Below are 22629 nucleotides of genomic sequence, written 5' to 3' on the forward strand. Positions count from 1 at the left end.
TACATTGTTTAAATGGGAGAATTCGCAACTTTACCACGTAATATAAAAAAACCTGGGCCATATTTTGAAAATCTGAAAAGAGTTGGCTTATCTAGAGACAATTGCCCGTCGATAGCCGCAAAAATCATGAAAATCGGCCCGGTAGAACGCTGGAACTAAGCGTTACCAGTTTCGCAAAATTAGGAGGTCTTGGAGCTTATAGTATAGATAGCTTGCACTCAATTTGATAAATGAACAAACTCGTGTTCCAACAAATTGAGCTCATGCGGAAATCAGAATAAAAAATAGAGAAGGCACGAAGGTGGGATAAGGCTACCCAAGCAATGATAAGACACAAATACGAAAGTAATGATTTTTTCACTATCGGTAATGGACAAAATGCACAATCGTGTGTGCACGGAAGGAACTACAGGGTAGGCCATAAGAAAGGAGAGATGGAACTTGGGCCCGTCCATAAAATGTCAGTGAATTTTTCTAAATAAGTACGTGACATAAGCTTCATCTTTAAAATTGTATCTTAATCAATTTTTTGGTGCAAACAGCTCTAAGTTGCGGCAAAGACAAAATTTTCAAAATTTTCCCGAGGAAAAGCCCTTCAGACCCTCCTTTTGGAGCTGATGAAGTTCAACAGACCCTCCTTGGCAGAAAGCCTTTCTAAGCTCCACCCAGATCCCTCCTTGATGAAGTACCTTTCTGCTCCTCTCCCATGAAGTCATTAAACTTAGTTTTTCCGTACATCAAACAAACTTATTTAACAAGAATCAGCCTGGGCGCATTTCACGCTGCAAGAAATAATCGACCTTGTCCGATCTACACTGGAAAAAGGAGCCTCTTGCATCTATGGAACAGACTCTTGAAAGAGTTGACGAGCAAAAAGACGGTTCAATAATATTTTCGCTTGAATAGAGAGCTCCTTAATTTAAGCGGACTTCCTTATTATTCAAGCAAAAATCCGATTAGAGTATTTTTTCGCATCGAATTTTCTAAAAATCAACACTGGAAAAAAAACACATTGGATCTAGAGTTCAGACTCTTAAAAACATCGACAAGAAAAAATACTCTTGATTCAATCAGATTTAAGCTTAAATCAAGAACCAATCCTCTTTATTTGAGCGGATTTCCTTTCGATTTAAGCTTACATCTGATTGAATCAAGAGTCCTTTTTCTTGTCAATGTTTTCAAGAGTCAGGGCTCTAGATCCAATGTGTTTTTTTTTTCCAGTGTAGACTTTAAATCCGAGAGACCTTTTTTCCCGTGTAAAATTCTTAGAGAAAAGGGTGGTACACATGATCTGGGACATTATGTATGAGATTACATTGATACACAACGCTTTTCTGTGACGTAACACAAATCGCGTTTAGCGGCCCGCAGTGGTGGGTACACGCATGTTTTCCATCATGCTGTAAATGAGAACGAGCTGAACTTAAAAATAATTCATGATTTTACTCTTGGGTAAATAATAAATCACGTCCGCAACTGTTACGTTCGGTTGTTCCAGGAACCTCGGGTGTTCGAAGACACGTTGTACGGTGAAGACAAGGGAGTTCTTGGTGAGATCTGACCGCACGCCGACCACGCACGGTCATAACCTACTGCTTCTCCGTCTCAGAACCTCCATGATTGCCGAACTGGCTTAAAAAACTCAATGCGGTTCCTCACTGGGAAAAAAAACAAATTGGATCTAGAGTCCAAACTTTTAAAAACATTGACAAGAAAAAATACTCTTGTTTCAATCGGATTTTTGCTTACCTCAAGAACCAAGCCTCTTAATTTGAGCGGATTTCCTTTTGATTTAAGCCTAAAACCGATTGAATCAAGAGTATTTTTTCTTGTCAATGTTTCCAAGAGCCTGGACTCTAGATCCAATGTAATTTTTTTCCAGTGAGGTTCCTCCATAGACAATATATTTCAGAGGCCTCGCACTGACAATCTAACACTGTACATTGGAAAAAAAAAAAACACATTGGATCTAGAGTCCAGACTGTTAAAAACATCGACAAGAAAAAGTACTCTTGATTCAATCAGAATTTAGCTTAAATCAAGAAGCAAGCGCCTCTTAATTTAAGCGGATTTCGTTTTGATTCAAGCAAAATCCGATTGAATCAAGAATATTTTTTCTTATCAATGTTTTCAAGAGTCTGGACTCTAGGTCCAATGTGTTTTTTTTTTTCCAATGTATGAGTGAGACGAAGGTCCACGCTCTCTCATCTGGTAATGAATGATGAGCAACTTGTTGAGCATACAATTCGGAAAATGATGACTGATGAATATCGGGGTGAGCACTTGGATGGGAGAGTTTGTGCAAATGCTAATCGACAGCTCACTTCTCACTATTTATCATAAAGCAAATCTGAACCGCGTTTAGCAGAAAGGAACCAAGCCACATCAGCTGTTGCCGAATTTGATCGGGCAATTTAATTTTTTACAAGAGAACGTTCGTGCGGATATCTTTGAAAATTGTAAAGAATTTGATTGATACTTTGCAGGAAATTCACTGAAATTTTCACAAAAATACGCAAAACCGTTTTCATGTAAAAATTTATATTGCCCAATTAAATTAGGCAATAGCTTATGTGGCTTCGTTCCTTTCTGCTGAATGCGAGCCATCTGATACTCATGAGAGTAACTTTTACCCTATACATAAGTAGACAAGAGAACTGTGCTGAATCTTAAAATATATTGTCTCTGAGTTTTTTGGAGGCGCAGGAACTTCCCGACTGCGCAGTCTACAAGCACGTGCGGGACTAACAACTTCGGCGGTGGAGGGAGGGAGGAGGCAGAAGGAAACTTCGTCAAGGGAGGTCCAATGGACACTGAAAAACATCTCGTCTGGGGAACCTGGCTCCCAATAGGAGCTCAGGGAATTTCACTGGCCACTAAGAAGGGTCCGGAGCCTCCCCCGGAAAATATTACATAATCGAATCGTCCCAGGAGCAATTGGAGCTGTTCTCACTAACAAATTGATCAAATTAAAATGTCCAATGGGTAAAATATGACGAACTTACTTAGCAAAACCTTTTACATTTTTTGGGAGGGGCTAAGTAGATTTATGGGTCTGGAGCACCGATCTAGAAACTATAGATAGGGGGGGGGGGGGGGGGGGTTCCTATGCTACGCCAACAATGAAATTCGTAACAAAGTAAAGCAACAATTAGATTAGGTCAAAGATAGTCAGTTTCTATGGCCTCTTATGGGACTGTTGCTGAATACGGACTTATAACAAATTTAGAACCAACTGTTTGAGAATCTGTTTTCAGTTATGGAACTTATTAGCCATTCATCAAGTGAGTTTACGATGAAAATGTCAACGCTGAATCATTCACTATAAAAACTCCCGTAAGATCCCATGCATTTGAGATTATGACGAAGATAGCAATTGGCCATTTCCACTTCCCGCCCACCTATCGAACGACCGCTCCATGTGTGTCACGTTTTTTCGTAGGCCACCACCAATCTACAGTGTCTATATCGTTGGTCTGGGGGCACAAAATAATAATGCATGACGCGTTTCGGTGCGCTCAGCGCCGTATCCAAACGCATCCATACCCAAAACGCAACCATGCCGTTTTCTTCCGATGCAAAGCCACCTCATCTGTTCGAAAGATGACTAGACGAGACAATATCTGCACGAGTGAAAAGCACCCGCAACGACCACCTGCTGGCACCCCAAAGTCGAGGCTTTTGCAGCGGGGCAGCGGGACGGGTTGGCAACGCACCGCGGTTGTTTAGCGGGTCTTAGCGCCTTATTCAAATTCCTAATCCGAATATTACCTCAGTCTCAACGCGAGACCGACGTGAGATAACAGTGAGCGCCCCCGGCCCCGCCCCCGCCCCCGCACCCACCTCCATCATTTCTCCGCGAGTTCATCCAATTAATTACTCGAATGCAGGGTGTCACACGGAGACGAGACGCCTCGCGCCGCCCAAGTGCATTTCCCGCAGCCAGTTGCATTTCTATCATCATCTCACCTTTGGTCGGCATACGGAGCCGCCCATTCACTGGAAAAAAAGTAGCTCGGATCTAGAGTCCAGACTCTCGAAAACAATGACAAGTAATAATACTCTTGATTCCATCAGATTTTTGCTCGAATCAAAAAGAAATCCGCTTAAATTAAGAGCACTGGAAAAAAACACATTGGATCTAGAGTCTAGACTCTTGAAGACATTGCCAAGAAAAAATACTCTTGATTCAATTGGATTTTTGCTTGAATCAAAACGAAACCCGCTTAAATTTAGAGGCTTGGTTCTTGATTTAAGCTACATTCTGATTGAATCAAGAGTACTTTTTCTTGTCGATGTTGTTAAGAGCCTGGACTCGAGATCCAATGTGTTTTTTTTCCAGTGAGGCTTATTGGTTCTCGATGCAAGCAAAACTCCGATTGAATAGAGGGTACTTTTTCTTGTCAATATTTTTAGGAGTCCGAACTCAGGATCCAAGCGACTTTTTTTTCCAGTGTAAATAACACAAGGAACCCAAGATGGACCGGGGGGGGGGGGGGGGGGGGGCAAGGGAAGCCTTACGGGTGAAAGGGGGAGGGAAAAGCGCTTTCTTGAAATGAGAAAACAGTGAACAACAGTTAACAGTCCGCAAATTTTGAGAACTGAATTGAAAAGTGATATGCTTACGGAAATGTTTGTTTAAGAATTTCACAGGTACAACAGAGTCTGTAAAAGTATTCAAAGTGGCATAGAAGCATAGAAAAGTGGACAGCCCAAAATTATTGAACAAGGTCTCTGCCTGCGTTATGTCGCGTTATAGGGGGTGAAAGGGTGTAAGAGCGAAGCGTTACGTTACGGGTTTCAGTGATTTTTTGCTCGAGTTTCTGTAGAATTTTCCGACGGATGTCTTTAGAAGTTCAAGAGAATCTCGAAAATATTCGGTGCAATAATTTCACTTTTCCTCACCGAGTAGAAACGCCAATCAGTTTCGTTAATGTAGGGTGATAGGTATTTAGATTGCTTTTCATCATGATGGGCGATCCGGGCAAGCGTTACGTAATTTTTTGAGGGGTGTCCAGCAAGGAGTTGCGGAACCATACTGGGAAACAGGGTGGGGGGGTGCAAAAAAGCCGGAAATTTAGCATTACGTAATGAAGATGTTGCATGTGTGAGGGATTTGCAATTTGACATGTGATTATCAAATTCGATGGATTATGTAAAAGTTCGCGAGAGACACGATGGTGCCACTGGTTTTCTCTGAAGTCAACTCCCTGGCTCAAAAAAGCTCTCAAATTGAGGCCAAAATGGAGAGGGTATCCCACGCTATCCTGAGAGTCTACCTATACATCAAGACAAACTTTCCATGCAAAGATAGGGAGCAAATACATTGACAGGGCTGCCGTGTTTTCAGTTTTGGAGACCCCAAATAAGGTGGCAGCCCTGTCAATGTATTTGCTCCGTATCTTTGCATGGAGAGTTTGTCTTGATGTGGAGGTGGACTCTCAGGATAGCGTGGGATATCCCCTCCATATTGGCCTCAACTTTAGAGCTTTTTTTGATCTTGGGAGTTGATTTCAGAGAAAACTAGTGGCACTGTCGTGTTTCTCGCGACCTTTTACATGAGAATCAACAGTCAAATCGCAATCGTCTCACACATGCAACATCTCCATTGTCGCAATTTGGTATTTTCATGGTAAATGCAAGTTTCCTACTGATTATGATCCACTTTTTATTTATTTGTGCATTGAATTGGTGTTGATCGGTTCACGTTTTTGTTTTTCGTTCGATTCATGTCGATCGAATACATACCCTCTCGTTACACGCGCTATTATTTTCATACTCTTTTTTTCACCGAACAATTCGCCTTCTGCTGCGTATGCAGCAATTGTTGTTACGAATATGATGTGCGTGCTGATTTCAACTCATTACATACTCGACTCTCTGAAGGCGTTTTATGTGCGCAAGTGGCGCACCCTGTTGAAGAACAACAGAGGTGAGATTGAATGAATCGCTCATACGCTACTTCGTTGGTTTTTCGACAGGCTGCGCCACTTGCGCACATGAAACGCCTTCAGAGAGTGAAGTATGTAATAAGCTGAGATCAGCACGCACAACATATTTGTAAAAACAATTGCTGCATACGCAGCAGAAGGCGAACTGTTTGGTTAAAAAAATGAGTATGAAAGGAAAAAGGAGGAGAGGGACGGCCCCCAAACAATTAAAAAAGTTAGCCATGAAATTTGTGCTCAGTAAAAAAAAAACCAAGAAGAGGAAATTTCTGGAGTCTCGACTACCATTAAAGCGACCTCGAAGAATTTCCGATGATTGCAGTGAACTTGGTTGTGATCACCGAAAGAGTGTCAGGAACGGAACATGCCCGTGCAAAAAATTAACCCTGAAACGAAGGTCATAGTTGGGGCAGGACTCGGTAATGCAAATTCGTGCACGTTATGCTTCCATTAAGAGAGCCGAGCGCGATATTAAAAATGCAATGCAAGTTAACGATTGTCAGAAACATTAGAGGGAGTCGGGTGGCGGGCAGGGGTTTGGCGAATAAATCGCGAGGTAATAACAGTAATAACAATTCGCTTATCCTTCTAATGATACCGGCACTCTGACGAGTCCTCCCTTGGCCGCACCGCAACTCCAACGGATGCTCCGGGACAGAAATCACTTGGGTCATGATTCGAAAAATTGAAAAAAGCGGGCTCAGCTACTGATAATTATTTGCCCGAGGTCGAAAAAATCGTATAGATCTACCCGATGGACCTCTAGAAGGACCTTGAGTCCCTTTACACTGAGAGTCAATACAACACCCCCTCATGGAGTCACAAACGGGAATAAAGATTACACAAATTGAAAGTTTTTCGTAATCCTTTGATCGGCCCATTCTCAAATTCCTTTCTCCGTCGCTTCTCTCATTCCGTTTGTTCCTTGTCGAACCCGTTATTCCCCGGTCCATTCTAGATTATAATATTTGCAATCGGTGAAAATGTAATCTTTATTCCCGTTTGAGACACTCAGAAGGCCTAAAATACGGGAACCAATCAGAGATGGATTCACATTGTCTTGACTCTCAGTATAAAGGGACTAAGGACCGAACTCTGAGAAGAAATAAAGATTCAAGAGGTGAGAGATTTTGATGCGATCTTGCGATTGAGAAAACTGACGTTCGCCGAATTCTCTTTTACCACAGTCGTGTACAGTCCACTCTATAATTTATCGATATGCGTGAAGCACTTACTTCCCAAGTAGCACAGTGCAACGATACATTTGATCTTATAAAATTGTAATTTTTTCCCCATTAAATTGCAATAATTTTACATCATTTAGTCGATTTATGCCGATTTTAAGCAATCAAATAAATGAGCTCCATGTGTGATGTGTCAGAAAGATGGGCAATATGCAATGCAATGAAACATTGCAACTTATTTTAATTTTATTGCTCTGAGTTTCAATAAATGGGGCCCCTCTAAATAGAAGCTAGGCAACATACACAACACTCAGTGGAATTGCAATATTTGTACTATGTAATTGCTACTTATGGCAGACTGTGCTTCTTGGGTTATAGAGCGAGAACTTAGTGTGCCCCGAGAGGTCTATTAAAGCGTCTTCCCAAGTAGCCGTGATCGCGATAGGTTTTCCTTTGATCGGAGAATTTATCGCGATTTTATCGGCGTCGATTTATTGTAACATTATCGGCTTTAAAATAGCGATAAATTGCGATTTCATTGCATACATTTGCAATGAAATCGCGATATAAGCGACGGCGATTTATCGCATAATCATCGGTCAAAAATCGTGCTAAATGAAATAAAATTTCGATTTTATCAGACGCAATCATGAAGACATAGAATTGCGACAAGATTGAGGAACATCGCTTTAAATGTTGATGACAGGGTCGCCACAAAATTTAGAAAATAAAATTCTCTGACATTTTCCTGATTTCTTAGATACATTTTGGCGAAATTCCCTGACAATTGAAGATATGACGGATGGTTAAAAAGACATAATGGAAAATAGTTTTCAGGCAAAATTTGTTGTTCGAAATCTCAAACCCATTCTAGAAAGCAAATGAAGGTGATTCAACAAATCCACCCTGACATTTTCATCATTTTCGTCATTTTCCCTGCCATTTCCCGGTTTTCCCTGACTTTTTAAAATTCCCTGCGTTTCCGGTTTTCCCTGACTAAGGCAACCCTGTGATGATCCTAACGATTTTAAGGCCGAAAAATATTAGAAAAATTGCCACTTAATTTAGAAATATCGCCATTTTTCCGTTGGGACACGCTACTTGGGTTACAATGAAAACTTCCGAGAGAGTAGTGCAGTGCAGTGGGAAGGCGACGAAAGCCAGAGACTCGACAACGGCGACTGTCTTTGTGCAGCCGCGTCGCGTCACGCCGGACGTAACTCAGGTTTCCCCGGCGAGCGCCGCAACGCCGATCCCGCCGCACAGCGGATCCAGTCGAAGGAAGAAATCGGACAAAATTTCGAAACTTCAAACGCTGATAACTCCGTTTATACATAACTTGAAGGTTCTAAAAGTGGTCCCATTGATTTCCTAGTGAAATTTTCTATCAAGAGTATCCCTTAGAATTTAAAATGCGACGAAATAAACATCTAAATTTGCAGTTATAGTCAAAAATTTCATGTCCGACCTCTCGGATTGACTCGACCCACTGTGCGCCGCAGCGGGCCGGACGTCCCGACGCCAAATCCGACCGCGTCGCTCTTGACGATTGTTAGCTTTTTTAATTCGTTCCCTCGTTCTTGGCAAAGTGTATCCAGCATTCCCGTGATGCTAGCACCGGGGGGTGGGGGGTGGAGGGGGCCGAGGGGGAGGTGGGAGGGGGAATTTTGAGTTGGCGAGTCGCGGGCACCTCCGCGGAGACCACGCGTCCCGAGTCAACGGCACTCAGAGTTGTGTCGTGTTCGGTGATGAATCGACTGATCCTCTTTAAAGCTGCGGGAAAGGATCGATTATCACGATTACGGTAACAAACACCTTGAATAATCGATTCTTCGGTGCAGTTTCATATCGGAAAATATCTATCGCCAGTGATTCATGCTTCCACGGCCCGGTTCACGTTCGAAGTTAAGCTCGCGCAGAGCTGAGATTTTTCGGAAAATTTAGGTAGTATTTTGGACGAGAAAAAAGTAAACTATGGATGGATCCGTCGCAGGCAAATGATCAATCCAGGCATTTTGTCAAATGCCTAGGCAATGAGTTTAGTATTCTTACTAAGACTGAAATTCTGATTATAACGCTGATAGAGAATTTGCAGGTGTCTGGAATTTGATGAATTTCGTGTTTAAGGTGATTCGATGGACGCCATATTTTGTGTCAGAACGGCATGCGATACATCGCATCAATTGGTTCCATATTTTCAGCTACTCGTCATTTTTCTCCTATTTTGAGATCGCAATTTTTTTGTCAGGAGTCTAAAGCACTCACTTACCAATTTTAACAAAGAAATTCAACGTAATAAAGGCGTGGTTTTTTCAGAGAGAAAATATCGCATTCGAGTGCAGTTTCGATATCAGTATCGAATGCGATGTTTTCTCTCTGAAAAAACCACGCCTTTATTACGTTGAATTTCTTTGTTAAAATTGGTAAGTGAGTGCTTTAGACTCCTGACAACAGAAGTGCGATCTCAAAATAGGAGAAAAATGACGAGTAGCTGAAAATGTGGAACCAATTGATGCGATATATCGCATGCCGTTCTGACACAAAATATGGCGTCCATCGAATCACCTTAAGTGGAAACTACTGAGTGAACTGAACACGATGATACCCTTAGTTCATGAATTGAACAATCATTGGAGAAGATATGACAAAATGATCTAATCTGCTAAAATACGTGTGTTTAAATGGGAAATTCTGCCAGATAACGTCACTAGGCGGTGTATTTTCTCCCTTTTAAATCTATTTTCATACTATTTCCCATATCAGAAAAAAATTATAAAAAATACTGTGAAATCAGTTCTTTATGCATTTTCATATGAAGTAATAAAAAAATTGCGTGCAAATTCTCCGTCGTAGACAAAATAATTCTCTGATCACGTGGAAAATAATTTTCCTTTAAAAACTGAAGTACTCCGTACAAACATGAACGAGTTTTTTCTAGTCCTTAAGTGCAGAATCTCAAAATATGCAGCATTTCATGGAATAAAAAGTTTTCACAATTTGGACGGTTGAAGAATTAGGAGAAGCATTTTTGAACGGGAAATACAATGACAATTTGTACTTGACCGGATTTTCAGTCTCAAAATATTGAAAAAAAAACCCGTAAATTCTGAAACGTAGAGTATCTGCTTAGGCATTTGATAAAATGCCTGATTTGACTATTTGCCGGCGACAGATCTATTGAACTGGGTTTCAGATTCGTCTCGGGAGAGAAGAAGGGTTTCTTTGTAAAATTAATCCGACCTCTCTCAGTGATAGTGCGTAAGGATGGTAAAACTTTTCCGAACTGCGAGTTTGATCATTTTTGCGTGTTTGCGTTCAAACTGTCGCACATTTAAACGCGCCAATAGGGAGACCGCACATGATTAGGAAACTTTAAAATCATTCATCTATGTTCATATAAAATGTTTGAGTTTAAAAATGGTTATATCAGTTTTTTTTTTCGTGTTTCCCAAGAGTAATGCAGAATGTGTCGATATAAACATCCAAAACCATGGCGACCTAAGACTTCAAGACCAACCTCTCCCAAAAGCTAACTAAGCTGAGCGTGGCGTCGTTTCGCGAACATTGAAGCGCGACTCCATTCCAAAATGGCAAAATTGACTCAAAGAATGCTGTGTTTTACAAAAAACGATCGTATAATTTCTGTCCAATATGTTGCTGATTTTTGCGTATAGCCCGAAGAAAAGTCTGTTAAAATTTCTGTTAGAAACGCCAAACCGTTCACTGGAAAAAAACAAATGGTATCTTGAGTCCAGACTCTTAAAAGCATAGACAAGAAAAAATACTCTTGATTCGATCAGAATTAAGCTTAGATCAAGAACCAAGCCTCTTAATTTGAGCGGATTTCCTTTTGATTTAAGCTTAAATCTAATTGAATCAAAGAGTCCTTTTTCTTGTCAATGTTTTCAACAGTCTGGACTCTAGATCCAATGTGTTTTTTTTCCAGTGTGTAAAAATACGATCTACAGATAGGAATCCTGCGGAGTTAAAATGCAAGAACGTCCTTCCGTACGGAAAGTTAAGCGTGTCTTTATCGCTGCCGTCACTTGTAAACCGAGAGACGGAACCTAAAAGGTTTTCCCTGTGTCCGGGAGAACACAAGGCGGGAATTTATTTCGGCAAGGCCTCGTTCCTCTCCTATACCGTGCTAAGGAAGAACGCCCTATGAACATTCCAGAGTTGCCAAATTTCCCTTGATAAAAATGTATTTTTGACAACATTCATGAGTATTTTTCCTTGAAACTTTCAGATGTTTTAGATTAAATTGCGTACAAAATTGTCTGAAAATTTTGGAAAAAAACACTCGCAATTTTCCCAGTAAAGTGGGTTTTCATCGGAGGAAACATGGCAACGTCTGAAGGCTCATACGGCGTTCTTCCTTAGCGCGGCAGTATCGCCCTCGAGGGTAAGCGTACCGATAGAGGATCATCAAGTATTAAAACGACTCAAATAGTGGCTTGTAGCGTTATGCGAGAACTCGACCTAAATAAATGATACGGCCTGCATCTTTCCACTTACGGGAAGTTATGTCCTGTTGCGCTGGCAAGTCTCGTCCTTTCACGTTTGTCAAGTTTACGGGTTTTTCGCGCCTACTCAACCCTAACTTAACTGAGTGTATTTCTGTCAAACGAAACTGTGTGCATTATGACGTGACCCCTGTTATGCACACATTCGTATGGGTCTCAGGGCTCATATCTTGATACACATAGTTCCGTTTCGCAGAAATACGTCCAACTGAGGGATACGAGTAGCATTCATTGAAAAATTCAGACCGCGAGAAACACTTATTTCGGCTGAAACTTCTTAAAAGAACATCGAATTTTGTCAACATTGTTTGAGCTGTCTCGGAAGTAATTGAATGAATCAGAAAATAAAAAAGAATAAATTGGACTGCCAACTTCAGACATAGGTGTCCCTTCGAGGATCTTTGAACCTAGGAACAATACACGTGACAAATGACAGTATTCTATTCCTATATTCATGATATGATCGTGTCCTTGAACTTTGATTCTACTTTCGATTCGAAGACGTAATTTCTAATGGACTGCATTTTGCAATTTGGAACTATAAATTCTGACCCTACTGAAAAAACATTTATGTGCATAGGGAAACTAATGGCACATACGTTGTTTTTGAACCGGGCTATAGAATTTATAGTTCCAAACTGCAAAATGTAATCCAAATCATATGACTCCGAGCTACTCTCAATCACTAGAATCGACTCTTAATGACTCTAAGTGACGTTCATCGTCTCTTATTGACTGTAAATTGACTGGAATTGGTTTATCAACTAATAGTGATTAAATCCTTTGATTGCTTCAAAGTTGGAGTCCAATTCAACTCGATCTGCGAGTCAATTGACTCCACTTTGACTTCAATGTGGCAAAAAAGTAAATTGTTTTTGACAGATACACGAACAACCCGAATAATTTTACGTGTTTCAGGAGGAACGAATAAAAAGAAAAAACAAGCGTTTTTATTCTTCATAAAAAGAGAGACTCGACGAAATTTGTTAAATACTCGCCCTTCTCAAAATCTCAAAATTATTACCACGTCATTTATTCACGAGCCATTCCATTTAGACTAACGCTCTCGTGTAACTGAGTGCGATTAAAGGCGCCGGAGAGGCGCAAGAAGAACACAGTTCAGTGGCGTGGTGTGAATGATCGATTATATTATCGATATTTTTCCATTTGAAACAGTCGTAAGGAATCGATTATTAGGTGTTCGTTGTGAGATCATGACAATCGATCCTTTTCCATAAAAAATGGCAGATCAATCGATATATTTCAAAGCACGTCACGCAACTGTCACAGTTCAATAGAAAAACTCGGATAGGAAAAACACATGTTTCATTGCAAAATCCCCTTTCAATTTTTCAACGCAATGTTTTATTCGCGCGCACGTTCCAGTCCTTTTTTTAATCGAAAAAAAGTCGCTACCTCTTCCATTTGTTACACTCTTTACACTCACAAACATGAAGAGACTAACAATAAGTTAAAATTAAAGTTAAAATTCAAGGCAATTGAAGATTGCAAGGGTAAACAAGAAAAATATCCATTCAACGAGGTAGAATGAAACATTAAAAAAAAGTTTAAAAGGGAAAGGAACATTAAAACACGCAGACGTTAGACGTTTTTTGGAACATTAAAACATTTTCTGAACACACTCCGCGCACCCGTATATATTTCCAGCGAGGAAACGTGATAAAATTTCCGTTCGTCGGATAGAATTACTATCGTCAATTGGACAAAAGTTACAGCTTTAATCAAAATGTTAAACAAGGTAAGTGCCCGTGGCGTGGCGTGCTTTGCGATATATCGATTGGTCTGCCATTCAAACCTATGAAAAGGATCGATTAACAGGGTGTTCGCAACGAACACCTTGATTATCGATTCTTCCACATAGCTTCAAATCGGGAAATAGCGATATATATCGAAGCACGCCACGCCACTGGTAAGTACGCTTACGCTCGCAGAATATCTAAAAAACGGGGGCGAACGGCTCATCTATATTCAACAAACAAACCACAGCGACTTTCCCGGGCATGCTCGCGACATTCACCAAAAAACTACCCTTAACGCCGACGTTTATCCCCGAATCCGAGGGTCTGCTTGGAAATTTGGCACTACCCTGGATTGGAAAAAATATTTCAAGCGAAACGTGCGATGCCCTCTCTGATTGTGCTTTAGACTAATTAGTCGGGACATTATAATTTGTGTATTCTGACCAAGGACTCTTGGATTTTATATGCCTCTACGCGCTGACGGAAGTATTTGTGATAGAGGCAAGGGTCAGTTGCACTATTTACAAAATCGTGTCCTAATGATATCAGATTGAAGATCAATAGGTCATATTTATATTAAACAGAACTATGTGCAGGTGGGAAAGATTGGGTCTGCTCGTTAATGCTCAGGCCATAAGAATGAATGGGAAATATAACGATACACTGGGAAAAAAAACACATTGGATCTTGAGTTAAGACTCTTAAAAACATCGACAAGAAAAAGTTCTCTTGATTCAATCAGAATCTAGCGTACCTAAATCAAGAACCAAGCCTCTTAATTTGAGCGGCTTTTGTTTTGATTCAAGCAAAAATCCGGTTGAATCAAGAATATTTTTTCTTGTCAATGTTTTCAAGAGTCTGGACTCTAGATCCAATGTGTTTATTTTCCAGTGTAGTTGATAATATGAATGAACTGAACATGATGGTTCCGAATTGCAAGATGTTTACTTCTGTGGGACAGATGCGAAATAATACGCGTACGTTCAGAGTATGTAAGTGTTTTTCAACCGGAGGAGAGAACTTAAAAATTGGCTAAAAAATTGGCTTCCCGATAGTGCGGATTGAAGCGCGGATATATTTTTTGTACGACCGAAGGAAATGTTCAAAACTTTCATAGAAATTCACGTGCCGGCCTAGAAAATAGGCGACGCGACGAGACGTTTTAAAGTTATAACAGCGGTTTTCCTGAGAAGGGCAGGAGTGATTTCCGTTCCGACTACAAAGGACCAAAGTAGAACGTGATCCTTTTAGTTAATAGAGAGAGATCGTGTCGCAAGAAAGCAGGCTTGATAATGCTGGCACTCATCCGAATCACGCCTTGCAACAGTCTGAAAATACGAGTAGGAGCTTCAAAGACCAGATTTTAATCGTTCGGTTCCTTCAAGCATAACCTAGGGCACACAACCTAACGTACCTAACGATTCATCAAGGATACATCGCTGTTCCGGGAACATTGGTGGATCTAGCAAATTGGCAGCGTTGTTTTTCTCAATTTAAACATATGAAAATGTATCGATTCTTAAAGGGACCAGGTGCTCCGACGAGAATCGATTATTTAACATAGGTTCAAATGGAGGAAATCCGGTGTTGCCAAATTGCTGGATCCGCCTCTGCCCGGGAAGGCAAATCCGCGGGTCACCATACGAAGGAGACTTGCCAAGAAAAGACCCTGCGTGAACATACGAATGTTGCCAATTTCCCTCGATACACTGTTCATTGTCGAAGATTACACATATTTTTCCTACTAAATGTTAGATACATTAGATCAAACGGAGAATTACCAAGTGACTAAAATTTAATTTTCGTTTTTAAGTGGCAACCATTGAACGAGCTGAACACGAGGATATCCTTGGTTCAAAAATTGAACAATTAAGGTATTGGGGGAGGTATGACAAAATGACTACATCTGCCAAAACACATGTGTTTAGCTGGGAAATACCGCCAAATGACGTTACTAGGCGGAGCACTTTCTCACTCATGAATCTACTCTTAAACCATTTCCCTAAACAGAAAAAGATCATGAAAGAAACTGCGAAATCAGCTCTTTGAGTTATTTCAAATGAAGCGATAAATAAATTGCGTGCAAATTCTTAATTACGTACAAAATTATCTGGAAATTGAGAGAAATATATTTGCAAGTTTTCCTGAAAATTTGAGTTTTTTCAAAGTAAATTTGGCGACGTCTGAGGCTCATACGACGTTCTTTCTCAGCACGGCAGCGCGTGGTTTCTCACTAACGCGGTATGACACTTTCATGCCGGTCGACGCTGCACGGCGCTTGCATACAACTATTCGTGCTCGATGGATGTCCGTGTTGCATAGGTCATAAATTGAAGGCGCATTGGCATTCTTCATACTGCGCTGCTCACAGCAGCCAGCAGCACTGCGTCTTACGACGCTGTCAAGTCTTAAGCTAGTTCCGACGCACAACATTCCAAATACAAATTTTGAGATGGTTTTGTACGTTTTAATTACACAATGTTTCTCTAATTTTAAGAAATGAACCATGCGGCAATAACGTGACAATTTTAAGGTTAAAATTTTAAAACTTTTCTAAAAGAACGAGTTACCTATCGAAGACATGGAAACACATACTACATCATGACTGCATCATATACTCATCATATGTACTTCATTATGAGATTCTCTCGTACCCTTCAGAAAGAAAATGTACCGTGTTAAATTCATATTTAAAGGAGATATTAATTGCTTGTCTCGACATAAAAACTAACCGAGCCTGTTATTTCAGAAACAATGCTCTTAAGCGTTCCGAATGAAATGTAAATGCCTACGTCAATCATGAAATCGCAGCTCCTGTCTCGGCTTCTAATCCCACCCACGTGGAATTAACGATTAAATCTCATTGCCTCACGATGGATCGAGTCAATGGGAGAGGTCGGACCAAATTTGGAAACTATAAAAGCTCATAACTCCGTTCGTACAAAACATTGAGTTTTTTAAGTGGTTCTATTAGTTTTCTCGTGAAATTGTCTGCTGTGGGCACCCCTTAAAATTTAAAATTTGACGAACTAAACATCAAAATTTGCAACTTTAGTTGACATGTCATGTCTGACCTCTCTGATTGACTCGAGAAAAACGCGAATTTAAAAGTTGAGGTGAGCATCTCCCGTCTGCGTCTCTTTTTGAGAAGAAAAGTTTAAATTTTTTTTTCGCAGTATCCTCCTCTGGGCTGTACTTAAATTGAGCCCTAACATCCGTTTTAGATATCGATGACCGAAGTCGGAAGCCACGCATTTTGAGGGGGGTGTTTGATAATGGGTCTCTAGATGAAGCATGCGTTAAAACACTAGACAACACGTCTTTGCTTCAAACTTGTTTGAAAAAAATGAATCGCAGAATGAAGAGTCTGAAAATGAACTTCTGAACAAGATGTTAATGTTTACAATTGACATTGGTCGGTTGGGTTACAGTCATATTCATATCTGCTCCTTAAAAAACTTCTATAATTCTCCGGGGGCTCCATATGATTTATGATATTTATTATTTGATAAAATAGGACCGAAAGTATATTTTGAAATCGTTTATTTGCGTTAAGTGTTTTTCGGTTCAAAAATCGATATTCTTAAAGGACGCGTCAATAGCCGATTAAAAATTCGCTAAGATTAGAAATGACATGAAAGCGGCTCACATCGCTGCAATGCACGAAAAAGGTCGGTTCTCGACTGGCTCGGCACGCAATTATTATTTAAAAGCTCAACTTTTTTCATTAGCCAGATAATGGCACCGCCTTTCCCACGAGAAACATAAGCGGTGCCATTACCTGTTCGCTCTCAGTTCTCGCTCGCCGATCCTTTCGACGAGTTTTCATCCCTGAAACTTACCAACGCTGCTTTAATCTCTCGTATAATAATTTAACCTCTACAAAGGAAGGTGGGATTGGTTCTTTCAAAGACTCGTTAAGTCATCGGGTTTGGCTTACCCCTACCACGAGAGCCAAGAAAACAAAAAACGAGCAAACTAATTTATTAAATTGTGCTTGAATCTGTTTTTAATCGTTCATTCATGGGTAGGTATTTATTAATTAAAATTCGGGCTCTCTCGTTTGAAAAAAGGGATGACCCTACTTGGGACAACCGTATTGCCGAAGGTTAAAGGAGCTTCGAGGAAAAAATGGACCGAACTTTTATCAGTGAAATCGTCCTTTATCAACTCTGGTCTGACATCATACTTTGGTCTTTTGGACCCGACTGATTCGATGAGGCCATACTTAATTGCCCGACGGAGTAAGGCGAAAATGTTTTCCACTGGGAAAAAAGTTTCTGTTATCTACATGAACCGCAGTGCGGCGTTCTTCATTGGTCGCACTGTTAGGTCTGACAAACCGTGATTACGTTCATGCAAGCGGGTTTTTCCTAAAATTTGGTTCATACTTTCAAACGATTTTTACGGTTAGGTTTGGCTTGAAAGTTTGGTTATCGAAAATTAAGTCAAGCGAAAACATTTTCCAACCCACTTTCGACCGATATAATACTTGCTATTAGCGACTCCTAGATATACCTATTTTGACGCTTGCGTGAAGGAAAGAGGTATTCTACAAAATTGAAGGCGATTTGTAACCGTCATACACGGCAAAAAGTTCAAAATGGAGTCGACAGTTGGTCAGTCCGTTGATACATTATGCACTTCGTAAGCATAAAAATAACGATTACAAAAGATGAAATTTCTGCGGGTGAAAAACAATACAACGGCAATAATACGTGATCGCTCTAACCATTTCATCGAAGTTAACATTAACAATTATTAATTTGAAAAATCGGAAATTTTACTTCACTTTAAGTCGCAAAAATGTCCCTTAGACGATGGCTTTCATATTAAATATAGCCTTGAAGCAGCTTTGCAAAGACCGCATTGTGAGCCAATACGTAACATTAATGGAAGTCCGATAAGTTTGAAGGGAATTATGAAAGATGCTGTGAATGAACAAGAGTGTTCTACTGCGTGGCAGAAAGAAAAAATTAAAAATACATTTTGTCTCACAACCAACGGCTGAGGTCGTTATTCGTCATCTGCGTTTCTAATGGGGCAGTCTCTCAATTGAAGAGAGAGGGTAACGTTTCTATTTTAAGCGATCGTTTATCGACTGATTGCTTTGCCGATTGATTGATTGGCTGGCTGACCGGTCAATTGGACGTATTTATGCTAAAAGGAACTAAGTGCATGGGGTTTGCGTGTGACGTAGTTCCTTTTAGCGTAAATACGTCCAATTGATTGGTTATGTTTAATTACGACAGGTTTGTTGTTCGCTAATCGAGAGATGACACAGAAATACATTAAGTTATGAGGGTGATTTTTTTTACAGACACTAGAAAAAAAAAGGTATCTTGGATCCCGAGTCCCGAATCTTAAAAAATTGGACAAGAAAAAAACTCTGGATTCAATTGGATTTTTGCTTGAATTGAGAACGAAGCCTCTTAATTTCAGCGGATTTATTTTTGATTCAAGCAAAAATCCAACTGAATCGAAGTATTTTTTCTTATCAAATTTTTTATGAGTCTGGATTCTAGATCCAAGAGACTTTTTTTCCTGGGACGTCAAGTTTTTCAAGTCATCTCCTCAGGGGTCGAATTAAAATTCAAATGTGCACGAATTTCATCAAAAAATACGTAGGTAAAAATCCGTTTTCCCATTATAACTTAAAACGGCCGAAGATACAGTTCTGCTCTTGATGAGTTTAAAATCTCAAGAAAAAATGAAGTAGACCGGATGTAAGCTACATTTCTGGGGACCGAGAGAATCTGTTTCGGAGGGGCAAACACTTCAGTCGCAGGTTAAAAGGATCTGTACTGCCCATTAAATGCGTCATCTGGCGGCATTTCCCATTCAAACGCATGCATTTTAGCAGATTATATCAATTTGTCATATCTTCTCCAATAATTGTTCAAATCATGAACCAAGGGTATCCTCTTGCTCAGTTCACTCAGTAGTTTCCACTTAAACACGAAATTCGTCAAATTTCAGACACCTGCAAATTCTCTATCAACCTATTTGAGCCGCGGTACGGTTATCGCATTTCTTTTCCATTTTGAGGTTATTTCTGCCTGACCCCCCCCCCCCCCCCACAAAATTTGATGAGAAACACGACTCACGAGTTTCCCCCATAAAGTCGAGCACTGTCAAGTCAACGTATGAGCGGATTCCAAGCTCGAGCACTATCGAAGACTTGGGAGCGAGTGACCTCCATTCACGTGCATTGCCACTTGTGGCACGACACGACGCGAGATGCCGGAACGAGCGACGCCTTCACTTATTGCTCTTTCACCAGTGTCTCGAGTCGTGAGATACCTCGCGTCAAAACACCAAGCAATGAGCTCAACTCAACGAAAAGAACGACTCCTGAACTGGGTCATGATGAAAAAATTTCATTCACTAAATTTAGGCACCAGCTTAACCCTCGCAGGACTGAACACTAGTGAGATATCTCGCGTCAAAACACCATGCAATGAGCTCAACTCAACGAAAAGGACGACTCTTCAACTGGGTTATGATGAAAAAATTTCATTCACTAATTTTAGGCACCAGCTTAACCCTCGCAGGACTGAATACTGGTGAGATACCTCGCGTCAAAACACCATGCAATGAGCTCAACTCAACGAAAAGAGCGACTCTTGAACTGGGTCATGATAAAAAAATTTCATTCACTAAATTTAGGCACCAGCTAACCCTCGCAGGACTGGACACTAATTCGGGCAGGGCTCGTGCCTACCCAAAAATTTACAAAATTCCACCTAGGACAAACCTCTGCCACCCATGAGCACTGCACCGTATGTTATTCCATGCATTTGAACTCTGAATCGCGCGGCTACACTTTTAACCGGGATGTCTACTAAAACAGGCTGACCAAAAATCAGGACTTCGGAGTGCTTTTTCAGTACATTCCCCAAAAATTCGGTACCTCCTCAACAGAAAAATCCAATACTTTATAGTACCTTCATTTGACGAAATTCGAAAAATTTCACAAATTGGAATTTCTCGCTCAAATTGCGACACATATGACAAAAGTTCCGAATCTTCTTGCGGGATTTCCGCACTTTTTCAGTACTTCCGGACCGCCCTTAAAACTCAGCACTATTTCTGGACTTGTAGACACCTTGTTTTACTCTTCATACCGCACGCCTACGCTCCGTGGAGCACAGTTCACCCCGCGCCGAAGTTAATGCCACTCGCGCCTCCCTATTACTGGCAAAACTTGATTTAAAATTAACTTTAAAAACACTAGAATGCATAGTTTCTGAAATTGGTGCGACAGTGCCGATAAACAGTGGTGGGATTTACACTAAATCGCGATTCGTCGTTCTGTGACTGGGAAATTCTCTTGGAATCGTCAATTTTTGCAAGTTGTCTCCACCGAATGATACAGGATCCATGAGGTGTCGTTATCTCAATTTCTTCCGGATATAAATGTCTGCTGTAATCCAAATAAACCCCGGCTGAGGAACACGGGCCAAACTCTAGCTGAGAGACGATTATTAAACTCAGTCTTGAGGACACTGACTACACTCCTTTATACTCGAGCTAATAGACACTGGCTGACCTTCGGGAAATGTACACCCGGCTAAACCTCAACTACACTCCGGCTGATAGACATTAGCTTAACAGGCCGAGTGAAAGACCACCGGATATTCGACACTCGGGCTACATTCCCGGTAAACTCTAATGGACACTGGCTGACCTCCGGCTGACAGAAACGGGCTGAACCTCAACTGCACTCCGGCTGACAGACTAGGGCTGAACCTCAACTACACTCTGGCTAGTAGACACCCGACTTCATTCCGGCTATTCTACACTCGGGCTGCATTCCCGGTAAACTTATTAGACACTAGCTGACCTCCGGCTGACAGACACGAGCTGAACCTCTACTCTGCCGTGCTAAGGAAGAACGCCGTATGAGCCTCCAGACGTTGCCAAATTTACTCCAATAAAAACCGAATTCAGAGGGAAAATCGTGAATATTTTTTCCCAACATTTTAAGATAATTTCGTACGCACTTTCATCGAAAATATCTGAAAATCTTAAAGAAAAATGTGCATGAATGCCGTCAAAAATACATGTTTTTAGTAAGGGAAATTTGACAACTCTTGAATGTTCATACGACGTTTTGCCTTAGCACGGCCGCAGTACTACACTCCGGCTGACGGACACCTGCTGAACCTCAACTACACTCCGGCTGGTAGACACCCGACATTACTCCGGCTATTCGACACTCGGGCTTCACTACTGGTCAACTTAATCGACACCACTGGCTGACCTCCGACTGAACCTCAACTATCTGCCTAATGGACGCCCGACTCGACTCCGGCTACTCGACACTCGGGCTACATTTCCGGTCAACTAAATAGACACTGGCTAACCTCCGGCTGAACCTCAACTACACTCCAGCTACTCGACACTCGGGCCACGCTCTCGGTGAACTCCGGGCGAAAACGACGACGGCTGACCTCCGGCTGAGCCTCAACTACACTCCAGCTACTCGACACTCGGGCCACACTCTCGGTGAACTCCGGGTGGAAACGACGACGGCTACAACCCGGGTGCACTCCGGCTGGACCGGTATATTCAAAAGGGCGTTGGATGAGAGAAAGGACTTACTGGCTTGCTCGAGGCGGGGTTCGCTGCCGCCGCTCCTCATGCTCTGGTTGCTGCCGGCGAGCTCGGCGTTGAGGGCCCGGCGGCGGACCGACTTGCCGCCGGTGAGTCTGGCGCTCTGAGATCGGGTCGCGGGTCTTCTTCGTCGCGGGGTGCCGGTGCCGGCGGCCGCCGCCGCGTCCAGGGGCGGCGTCCCCGGCGGCGGGATCCCCGACAGGAACACCTCCATACTCGAGATCCCCGGCGCGCAGATCGACGCCGAGCGGCCCTTTTCGCGCTGAGCAGCGAGCAACGCTTCGTCCGTCATTGTCATCGTACGCACAGCAACTGAGGCGCGGGCCAGCTCCCGTGCTCCGCGCCCCCTCGCGCCGACGCCTGCGCCCCTTTCGCCGACCGGCCGACCCGCGCCGCGCCGCTCGGCACCGAGATGGAAATAGAAAAACTCGCCGCCGGGTTGCCGGCTCCACACCCCGGTTCCGTTCGAAAAGCCGACACGCGATGGACCACCGGACATGCTCGGGAATCGAGCATCAAAATGTACACTGGAAAAAGTCTCGTGAATCCGGAGTCGAGACTCGTGACAAACATGACAAGAAAAAACACTCTC

At 41.8% G+C, this 22629-nt stretch overlaps 1 protein-coding gene across 1 annotated transcript in view; it reads right to left on the minus strand.

Moving 5' to 3' along the window:
* Rgk3 (Rad, Gem/Kir family member 3) overlaps window positions 1-22362 on the minus strand; it is a 263342-nt gene extending 240980 nt beyond the window's left edge. The window contains exon 1 of the mRNA XM_019058326.2: window positions 22026-22362. Within this exon, the coding sequence (XP_018913871.2) occupies window positions 22026-22335 (310 nt within the window). The 5' untranslated portion in view covers window positions 22336-22362. The remainder of the gene's footprint in view (window positions 1-22025) is intronic.
* Window positions 22363-22629: the final 267 nt, after the last annotated feature.

Source organism: Bemisia tabaci, chromosome 2 (genome assembly GCF_918797505.1).
Source record: "Bemisia tabaci chromosome 2, PGI_BMITA_v3".
Lineage (NCBI taxonomy): Eukaryota > Metazoa > Arthropoda > Insecta > Hemiptera > Aleyrodidae > Bemisia > Bemisia tabaci.